Raw genomic sequence first — 11,636 nt, 5'->3', positions numbered from 1 at the left:
CTCAAAAAGTTGAAAATAGAGCTACCCTACGACCCAGCAATCGCACTACTGGGTATTTACCCTAAAGATACAAACGTAGTGATCCAAAGGGGCACGTGCACCCGAACGTTTATAGTAGCAATGTCCACAATAGCCAAACTATGGAAAGAACTTAGATGTCCATCAACAGATGAATGGATAAAGAAAATGTGGTGTGTATACACACACACACACAGGAATACTATGCAGCCATCAAAAGAAATGAAATCTTGCCATTTGTGGCGATGTGGATGGAACTAGAAGGTATTATGCTTAGCGAAATGAGTCAGTCAGAGAAAGACATTATCATATGATCTCCCTGATATGAGGAAACTGAGGCAACATGGGGGTTTGGGGGGTAGGAAAAGAATAAATGAAACAAGATGGGATTGGGAGGGAGACAAACCATAAGAGACTCTTAATCTCACAAAACAAACTGAGGGTTGCTGGGGAGGGGTGGGTAGGGAGAGGGTGGTTGGGTTATGGACATTAGGGAGGGCATGTGCTATGGTTAGTGCTGTGAAGTGTATAAACCTGGCAATTCAGACCTGTACCCCTGGGGCTAATAATACATTATATGTTAATTTAAAAATTAAAAAAAAAAAAAAAAAAAAAAGAAGCCAGACTGAAAATAGGACATATTGTATGATACAATTTATATGAAATTCAAGAATAAAAAGACAAATCTATGATGATAAGACGTCAGAAGCAAGATCACCTTTGGCTGGGGGATACAAATTAGGAATGACACAAGGGAATCTTCTGGGTGCTTAAAATATTCCATAAACTGGGGCACCTGGGTGGGCAGTCAGTTGGGCGTCCTACTCTTGGTTTTGGTTTTGGTTTTGGATCAGGTTGTAATCTCAGGGTGGTGGGACTAAGCCCCGGAGTTAGGCTCCACACTCAGCGTAAGTCTGCTTAAGACTCTCTTTATGTCTCCCTCTGCCCCTCCCCCCTCAAATAAACAGATAAATAAATCTTTTAAAAAATAACATATTCTATATCTTAACCTTTGTGGTATTTTATGGGTGTGTGCATGTGTTAAAAATTCACTGAGCTGTATATGTTAAGACTTATACTTTAGTGACAATCTTACACAGCAATAAAATGTCCAAAAAAAAAAAAAAAAAGCCAATACACAGCAAAATCAGGGCCTTTTTTGGGGGAGGGTCCTTGAGAACCAAGCACACAACTCTTACATGTGATGGGTCAGACCAATAAGGAAGGACAAATGATGCCTTCCTTTCCTGAGTATTACAAAATTCTCAGAACAGCAGAGATATCTACAAAATGTCTTTCTAGTTGCCAGAAAAGGGCCTCCTCTGTTAGACAGAAAAACGAGGTCTCGGAAGTAGGCATAAGCAAATTAAGAGTGTCCATACAAAGCACACAACCCTGCAAGTGTGGTACAGTATACAGAATCAGGCATCAGTTTTATTTCCAATTTGCAATGACTGGCTCTGATCATGCAATGCTTGTTTTCCTCTGATTATTAGAAAAAGAGAGAACTTCTGGATAAAGACAATGGAATGTAGTAGTATCACAATCTTCTTCCCCAAATACCTAACAAAATAAACAAAATATATATGTCTGTGGTGGTAGCAGGGACAGTATGAGAAATGCAAAACAGAAGATTAAGATTCTGATTTGTTTAAAAAAAAAAAAAAAAAAGATTCTGATTTCTGTGGCAGAACTGCTAACTAATCCATACCTTTACCCACCCAGGAAGAGTAGTAAGAATAAATAAAATTAATAAGTAAATTAATGGAATAAAAGCCATAAAGTGAGAAAATAAAACAGAAAATGCTAACTAATTTACAGCCTTTTATCCCCCATGTTGTTTGAGAACTTTGGTCTATAGCCTGAGGAGATTAGGGTAAACAGGGACAGAATTAGTTAAAGGTTGGCCTTGTTGAGTTTGGCTCAAGAGAGTGAACAGTATCATGTACGTATTATGGCCCACTCCCATTACTCCAGTATGTATCATATTTTCAGGAGCTGTGCTTTTTCCCCTAGTAAAGCTGAGACCTGGAAGATCATAAGCACCTCTGACCTTTTCTGTCTCTGCCAAAGGGCCTGGAGCAGAAGATAGTATCTTTCATTCTTTTTTTTTTTTTTTTTTTTTAATTTATTTATTTGTCAGAGAGAGAGAGGGAGAGAAGAGCGAGCACAGGCAGACAGAAGGGCAGGCAGAGGCAGAGGGAGAAGCAGGCTCCCTGCCGAGCAAGGAGCCCCATGTGGGACTCGATTCCAGGACGCTGGGATCATGACCTGAGCCGAAGGCAGCTGCTTAACCAACTGAGTCACCCAGGCGCCCCATTAGTTAAATATTTTAATCACAAAGATGTTCAGTATAATCTTGTCCTTAAAAAATTCACTCTATTTTCTAGCCATCCATTCAGTCTTTCACTAACTATACAGAGAAAATTATCTACAATGTTAATGAAATATTAACAACTACTTATTTCTGGTTTTTTTTTTTTTAAGATTTTATTTATTTGATAGAAAGAGAGCACAAGCGGGGGGAGCAGCAGGCAGATAGAGAAGCAGGGAACTTCTCAGCAGGGAGCCAGTGGGGGGCTCCATCCCAGGATCCCAGGATCATGACCTGAACCAAAGACAGACACTTAACCAAGTGAGCCACCCAGGTGCCCCATTCTGAGGGGCTTAGATTTGGGGTAATTTATTGCTTTATTCTACTTTTCTGATATTACTTGGATTTTAAATGGGCATGTATTACACTTAAAAGCCTAATACAGCTTGATTTTGTTTTTTGTTTTAATGAGAAAAACAACTGTTTGACCACTATAATCTTTCCCCAGAGCTCCCCAGCTAGAGTCAGTCTGCAATCAAAAGACTGTTTTTCAGTACAGAAAACAAAACAAAACACCTCAATGCAGAAGTGCTGCCATTATCCACAAGAACACAAAACCTCAATGGAGGTTTTCAAGCTTTGAGTTTTCTGTCTCTGGGCTCAGTAGTACCTAAATGAGTAGACTTTATCATCAACAGATGTATGATATCTCCAAAAGAAGCCCCAACTCATACCTTTACAACAGGATGTCCCCCAGTAGATGCTTTTACTGCTCCTCGACTACCTTCAGTTTCATAATGGGCTCGATGGTGAGTTTTAGGTTGCACTTCTATTTTCAGTTCACACTGTCCAAAATGAGTTGGTAAAGGCCAGTCTAGTGGAGGTAATGAAGATGTGCTATAAACAAAAAACACACAAAAAATGCATTTCACCACACTATTCTTGCCAAGCAATTATTCAAATCACTTCTTTGCTAGCAACCAACAATTTATTTCTTCCTATGATCTCTGAAGCAGAGTAAAGCAAAAGAAAACTTCACTTAATAAGTTATAACATTAGATATGATGGATATTTAAGAAATAATTCTTGAACTGAAGAATAAAATCAATTTCACTTACTTTTTGGCTTCCTGCATTCTTTTTAAAAGGACAAATTCTAACATTCTATAAAACTATAACTGATTTTTCAACTATGTGTACATAATTACAAAAACAAAATAATTTATGATGTCCATCTATGTGTATATATATCAGTGTCTAAGGATCCAAAGATCCTTGTATCTCAGTACATAGGTCTCCCTTCCCTGATGTGTACCTACAGAAGTTAGTCTGTTCTACATGTTGTTTCCCCACTTTTTCCCTATTGCTCTTTCCCGGATCTCACTGAAATACTGCGTACAGTCAGCAGTATACTGCAATGTGAGGTACAAATTTAAGTTCACTACACACCTGGCTGAAAAAATATAAGGCCTATCACTGCAGTACTCTAAATGTCAATTTTAGAGAAAATGTCAGTAGATCAATAAGATAATTTAAACAGCTTAAAGGGATACAGATTCATTCAGACATATTAACACTGAAAATGTGGGATTTAAAAAAGAAATAACTTATATGTCTATTGGTCAAATATCAAAGGACCCAAAGCTACAATGATTTATGTTAAAAATATCTTTTTAGTGACTGGTGAATTTGGACTGTTAAGGTCTCTTCTACCTCTGAAATGCTATCATTCCCAACATTCATTTCTTTGAATGTCCCCAGCCCAGCTTTACTAACTACTGTGAAACACAAAGGTATGAACTTTTATTAGGCTGAAACAACTCAATTTCAACTCTTGGCTAGTTTCCACACTGTTTCACAGACTTAGCCAAACCCCTACAAAGATCAAGATAATTTTCAAAAGCAGAGTGTGTAATAGGCTCAAAGGTGTCTTCAATACCGTAATTCCACATTTTATTTTTTTAAAGATTTGGATCCAGAAATAAACATTCATACCAATGAAAAAGCATTAAAAAAAAAAAAAAGGTAAACAAACCTAACTCCACTATGTGCATGATAAAAGTTCTTTTCTAATCAATTATAGACTAGATTGATTCTATAAAATAAAATAGGATTATGGTAACTGATCAGTTATTTGGAAAATAAAGTTGTTACACCGTTCTCTACTCCAGGCCTTAACTAGACTTAAGATTCAAAAATACATATATGTAAATACAATTACTATATATATATGTGTTATATACACATATTGTAAAACTAATATGTAAATAAAAATATTTAGAAATGTGCAAGTTAGATTTTTGTTTATTTTTAATTATTTTAGCCTGGGTAGGGTTTTCAAATATAACACAAAATCCAAAAGCCATATGGCAGATGACAAATTTGAATACATGAAATATTAAAATTCCTCTACACTAATAAAAAATTCAAACTTATAAAATTAAAAGACAAACAATTCTGAAAAAAGCTTGCCATTATACAAATTTCACTGGTACATTAAGCTCTTAAAAATATCAGAAGCCTATTCACAATTAGTTTTATTAGTAATTTAACTCATACTATAATCAACCTTTTACAAGAAGCCTTTTTAGATAAGAAAATTCTTTCTAGGGATTCTTAAATGTAATCTACTATTATTTACAATTCATTATCTACACGCTTTTAAAACGCTAAGTCCAGCCTATCTAAAGGCCCTTTGAAGAATCAATGGAAAATACACGCAGACTTTAATCGATTTGTCCAAAAGACACTGAAAAAAAACAAAAAAAAAAACAAAAACAAAAACCGGGATGAGGGGGGGAATGGTCAAACCATTCCATACAGATAATGTAATCACATGCCACCAATAACCCATAAGCATGAAAAATGACCAGCAGCCATTTCCATCAACTCACCGAAATATTGGGGTATGGCCAGGCTTTGGTTTGTTCCAGGTAAAGGGTGAAGGAACTGAAAGAAATTGGTCACCAGATGAATCTTTCTTTAAAGGATACTGAGATCCAAGGCCATCATCTATTGAAGTCTCCCGGGATGGTGATAAATTCCCTTGGTCATCTGAACAGAGCTCTAATTTTCCTGGTAGTACAGTAGCTTGATCTTCAGAAGTCTTCCTTGTTTTCAGAGGGATATCAGTCTCTACACAGTACTGAAATGGAAAAAGTGCAGGGCCAAGGCCTGATCCACCCTGGACAGAAGCATTAAGCCAGGTATCTTCTGTTACACTTCCCCTGGGGGAGTGACCAGGAGAAGGAACAGGTGAGTGATGGGGTGAAAGGGAACCAGCATAACAAACCTCAGCACTCGAGTGCCGTCGTTTCCCACAGGGGGAAGTAGGCCTTGATGAGGGCCCTGAAGCTGGCCTGGGGCTCAGCCAATTCTCATCAGTGACACTCGATCTAGGAGAGTGGCAAGGAGATTGCCTGGGTGACAAGGAGTGTCCAAGTCCATATTGTTGATGCCAGGACTCTTCTCCAGGGCAACCTCCGGGCGAGCCACCAGGAGAAGTCAGAGGGGATCCGAGAGTAAATCGGGCAGCAGCTTCATTCAACTCCGAATCCACATCATCATAAATGTGTGAAAGAGATTCACAAGAAGATGCATCTGAGAACCAGCTCCTAGAAGATATACTGCTGGCAGGACTAGGACTAAGGGAAGACTCCCGGTAGGATGGCTCAAGAGGAAGATAGAGATGATCTCTAGAAGGCCTTTCCAAATACTCCCTTTCTGGGTCATTTATATGTAGGTCATCTTCATGAGCATCTACTTCTTGATGACAGTTAGGAGAGATGGATGTAATCTGAATGCTTGGGCACTCAAAAGGTTTGGGACCACCTAATGGGCTGTATTTAGATTCAGGAATCTCACAAGTTCCTTCATAGCTTTTGTGACCTTGGAGCTGAAACGATGGTGACAAAACAGAAGAGTGAGACGGTAATCCATGATGTGGTAAGCAAAGTGGTGAGTTTAAAGTAGATGGAGGTGGATCTACATTAAAGATGTAAATGGATGCACAATCATCTGGCTCAAGATCTATGGGGGGAAAGAAAAAAAAAAGAAAAGAAAAAAGAAAAAGAAATCAACAAAACAAGAAATTAGAAAATTTAGATGTATAAATTACTAGATGAGAAAGTAAAAATCTTGAGAGAAAAAAGTGGACATAAAATGTACATCATTAGCTCTACTAAAGAGTGATGTGTTTTGTTTATATTCAAATCCCTACTCTGCCAACACCAATGATGTGTGCTTTTAAAAAAAAATTTTTTTTAACATAATCTCTACACCCAACATGGGACTTCAATTACAACCCTGAGATCACGAGTTGCATGCTCTACTGAATGAGTCAGTCAGGCGCCCCAATGTGGTTTTTTAAAAAATGTATTTGGTTATTTCTGCAGATATTATTTATATCACATATTTAATTATGTAACTATATGTGTAATTTCCCCCTTATTTCCACATTTTCTAAAATGAAAATCGAAAAACATCTGAAAATAAATGCTTCTATAAAAGAAATAATCATATACGTAATTCTAAAAAACATTCATGAAATTATAAAATGATACAATCCTATCAATTCAGCCTTATCTGGGGTCTGCAAGTTAAAATGGACTAAGAGATAGAACATTTGAATAGTCTTTAGAATGTTTTTAGTTAATAAGTATACACACTAAGTTTATTAACAAGAAGGATTGCAGACTCAACTCAGGAGACCCAGATTCTAGTCTACCTTTGCCATTAACTGTGAGCTCTTAGTCATATCATTTAACCTCTCCAAAGCCTCAGTTTCCATGTAGTAGTACCAGAACTTTATACATTAAAGAATTTTTTTTTAATTTGAGAGAGAACGCACACACATGCGTGCATGAATAAGGGGAGAGGTAGAGGAATAGGGAGAATCTCAAGCAGATTCCCCACTGAGCACTCAGCCTGCAGGACTCAAGCCCAGGATCCTTCGATCATGACCTAAGCTGAAGTCAAATGCTTACCCAACTGAGCCATCCAGGCTCCCAAGAAATTTTTATGATTAACAACAGCAGTTTTCTCCTTCAACATCATACCATCAAGAATTCATATCTTTGGACATAGCAGACCAGGTTTATAAGAGCCAAATGATCCCACTGGATCCAATTTACCTCAACTAGAAAATAACTCATTATAGCTTTTAACCTATGATTGATTATTAAAGTAAACCTTTTAAGGGCAGAGCTTTTAAAATGCAACCCTTCCTGGATGGAATATTTACCACTAAACAGGTCCTGCCAAATTACCTACTGAGAGTATTTGCAGCAAAAAGGGTATTTTGCAACTTTACTTTTAGAATGGAGTGATTATTATTCTTTTCACAGAGACCGAAGTTTGAAGCACTAGCACAAGGTGCTGGTTAACACCTTCACTTTCTCCAAAGAGATGGGAAACCAAAGACAAAACTGTTCATAGATAGTAGACAGAAGCACAAACCTTTAGCCTCTTCTCAAAAGTACTCAAGGATATCACATTATTTCAGTACATTAGTACCCCTGGAAAATAACATATCTTTAGACTCCTAGTGCTGCTGCCATTAACCGGCATCCCATAATTTAACTATCTCCATAAGTCCTAGATTTCTGAACTTTAAAGATGATCTATGGTTGGTGACCACATTCAGTAAAGAGTTTTTACATGTATCAAAACAAAAGAAAACAAAAAACCCTATGTTTAATTAAACCCTGGCTCTGCCATTCCATAGCTGTACAAACTTGGACAAGTTATTTAACCAGCTTGAACCTTAGTTTTCTAAGGCAGTTTTTTTTTCTTTAAAAGTGTGAAGAGGTGATCAGGGTATCAATTGATACACCCGCAACAATTTTAGAACAAGCAACCTAATATAATAATTAATATTTAGCAAGAACTCACTACATGTTAATTACCTTGTTTTTCCCTTTTTAAAATTTAAGGTGGATATGTTATATTATACTTTTTCTAAATTCTGAAGTATTTCTTAATAAATTATTAACATCTTTTTAAGTACACCACTCACTCCACTCTCTCAGCTCCAATTACTGACTCAAGATAAGTAGGAAGATCAGAGCTCCAAAGAAGAAACCCATATTTGACAGTGACAAAAGCTTTTATTTTTTTTAAAGATTTTATTTATTTATTTGACAGAGACAGAGATCACAAGTAGGCAGAGGGGCAGGCAGAGAGAGAGGGGGAAGCAGGCTCTCCGCCGAGCAGAGAGCCCGATGCCGGGCGCGATCCCAGGACCCTGAGATCATGACCTGAGCTGAAGGCAGAGGCTTTAACCCACTGAGCCACCAAGGCGCCCCAGTGACAAAAGCTTTTAAAAATAAACTTTTGGTAAGCATAGCATAAGGTACTACTGGTTGTATACCGGAAACTAATGTAACATTGTGTGTCAACCATACTCAAAAATTAATTAACTGAACAACAATAATAAGAGGTTTGGGGAAGGGACGCCTGGGTGGCTCAGTTGGTTAAGCCGCTGCCTTTGGCTCGCTCAGGTCATGATCCCGGGGTCCTGGGATGGAGTCCCGCATCGGGCTCCTTGCTCAGCAGGGAGCCTGCTTCTCTCGCTGCCTCTGCCTGCCTCTCTGCATGCTTGTGTGTATTCTCTCTCTCTGGCAAATAAATAAAAAAAAAAATCTTTAAAAAAATAAAAGAGGTTTGGGGAAAATGGTGAATCACTTGGAATGGGTGTTGGGTTTCTTTTTGAAGTGACGAAAAAAAATTTTTTTAAAGATTTTATTTATTTATTCAACAGAGAGAGTGAGAGAGAGGAGAGAGCACAAGCAGCGGGAACAGCAGAGGGAGAAACAGGCTCTCCACTGAGCAGACAGCCCAACAAGGCACTCTGGGATCATGATGAGCCAAAGGCAGACATTTAACCAACTGAATCACTGATGTGCCCTGGAGTGATGAAAATGTTCTAATACTGCCTGTGGTGATGGTTACCCTACTCTGTAAATACACTAAAATCAATGAATGGTACACTTTAAATGTGTGAATTGTATGGTATGTGAATTATATCCCAATAAAGCAATTATGAAAATATAAATCAAAAACATGTTATCTATATTTTATCACAATTAAAAAATGTTTAAATTTAAAAAGTTTCTTATCTAAGAAAATCATAAACAAATGCTATCACCTAACACTTAACTAATATTTAACATTTTCATGTATGTCTTTGTCTAATGGGTATATTTTTTTTTACATAGCTGTGGATTATAATATTTTGGAGATTTTTTCCTAACCTTTCATTGAAGTACAAGATACATCACGGAAGTGCAGACATCATATAGAGCTTGGCAAATTGTCACAAAGAGACATACCTTGTAAGGGTATCTTAAAAAAAAAAAAGATTTTATTTATTTATTTATTTATTTGAGAGAGAGACAGCATGAACAGGGGCTGGAGGGAGGGGCAGAGGGGGAGGAAGAAGCAGACTCCCCACTGAGCAGGGAGCCCAACATGGAAGGACACTGAGATCATGACCTGAGCTGAAGACAGACACTTAATTGACGGAGCCACTCAGGTGCCCCTGTAAAAGCATCCTTTTAAAAAAAAAAAAAAAAAAAACTCAAAAGCCCCCACTTTGGCTTGCTTCCAAGTCACTACCCACCTCTTAAGAAAGAGTAAACATTATACTGACTTCTAATAGCCTGGATTTGTATAACATACAACTTGACTTTCAGTGTTTTGGGTTTTTTTTTTAGATTTTATTTATTTATTTGACAGAGAGAGATCACAAGTAGGCAGAGAGGCAGGCAGAGAGAGAGAGGAGGTAGCAGGCTCCCTGACGAACAGAGAGCCCGATGCGGGGCTCGATCCCAGGACCCTAGGATCATGACCTGAGCCAAAGGCAGAGGCTCAACCCACTGAGCCACCCAGGCGCCCCTTGACTTTCAATGTTTTTTATATTTTATTGAGGCTTATAAAAAGTTGCTAAGTAATTTTCAAGGCCATGTGTTAAAAGGTCAAGAGTCAATGATCATCACTATTTCCTATCTGTTATTTTGATAAATAATATAGCACTGAAAATCTCTATACACTCAGCTTTTTCTCTTCTTTTGAATCCCTTTCCAAGAATAAATAAATACCTAAAGGTGGAGTTTCTAGATCACAGGGTACCCATTTTTAGCACATCTACTATGTACAGACATTTGTTTCAAAAGACTTGTTTTAATATGCAGCATGGGAAGGGCATGAGTATGTTTTACTTTAGTTTCTCCAACCAGGATGTTACTTTAATTTTAATGTAATTTAGGAGTAAAAATGGTTCTGTATGAAATATAATGTTTCTAGACTGCAAAAAACAAAATCCAATTAAAAGTAGCTGAAAGGAGGGAAGGTATTGTCCAACATAACAAGAGGTCCAAATGTAGGGCAATTCCAGAACTGGTTATTTCACCAGTTCAACAAGGTCATTGATACATCAATGTATTTCTATATTACCATTCCACTTTTGGGGTGTTAACTTTGTGCTGTTCACTTTCAACCACATATGTGTATTTTGTCCTAAACCAGAAGCAACACGATCATTCATTAAAAAAAAAAAACTTTTTTGAAGACTTTAATTTGTCAAACAGGGAGAGATAAAATGCAAGCACAAACAGGGGATGTGCTGAGCAAGGAGCCAGATGTGGACTCAATCCCTGGATCCTGGGATCATGACCTGAGCCGAAGACAGAAACTTAACCAACTGAGCCACCCAGGTATCCCTAAAAAAACATTTTTTGAGTAGCTGCTATGGAACGGACATGTTCTAGACACTGAAAACACAAGAGTAAACAAAGTCCCCATCCTCATAGAGCTTCCATGCCACCATGAAATAAAACGTCATTTAAAAATGGAGTCCAGGGCGCCTGGGTGGCTCAGTGGGTTAAGCCGCTGCCTTCGGCTCAGGTCATGATCTCAGGGTCCTGGGATCGAGTCCCACATCGGGCTCTCTGCTCAGCAAGAAGCCTGCTTCCTCCTCTCTCTCTCTCTCTGCCTGCCTCTCCGTCTACTTGTGATCTCTCTCTGTAAAAAAAAAAAAAAAATAAAATCTTAAAAAAAAAAAAAAAAAAAAGAAAATTTGGATTCCTTTAAAAATAAATAAATAAATAAAATAGAATAAAATAAAAATGGAGTCCAGGGGAGCCTGGGTGGCTCAGTGGGTTAAAGCCTCTGCCTTCGGCTCAAGTCATGATCCCAGGGTCCTCGGATCAAGCCCCGCATCGGGCTCTGCTCTGCAGGAAGCCTGCTTCCTCCTCTCTCTCTCTCTGCCTACTTGTGATCTCTGTCTGTCCAATAAATAAATTAAA

The 11,636-nt window shown here is 37.9% G+C and overlaps 1 protein-coding gene across 3 annotated transcripts in view; it reads right to left on the bottom strand.

Annotated features, from left to right (window-relative positions):
• LOC111152752 (nuclear factor of activated T-cells 3) overlaps nucleotides 1–11,636 on the bottom strand; it is a 133,136-nt gene that overhangs the window by 81,864 nt on the left and 39,636 nt on the right. For all 3 annotated transcript variants that reach the window (XM_022511351.1, XM_022511353.1, XM_022511352.1), the window contains exons 2-3: nucleotides 5,226–6,360; nucleotides 3,067–3,229 (exon numbers count right to left, since the gene is read on the bottom strand). In XM_022511351.1, coding sequence (XP_022367059.1) covers nucleotides 3,067–3,229; nucleotides 5,226–6,360 — 1,298 coding nt within the window. The remainder of the gene's footprint in view (nucleotides 1–3,066; nucleotides 3,230–5,225; nucleotides 6,361–11,636) is intronic.

This window comes from Enhydra lutris, unplaced genomic scaffold (assembly GCF_002288905.1).
Source record: "Enhydra lutris kenyoni isolate GAN:26980312 unplaced genomic scaffold, ASM228890v2 scaffoldscaffold30, whole genome shotgun sequence".
NCBI lineage: Eukaryota > Metazoa > Chordata > Mammalia > Carnivora > Mustelidae > Enhydra > Enhydra lutris.
Note: the sequence above shows the minus strand (reverse complement) of the source record. Positions and strands in the feature narration are given on the sequence as shown.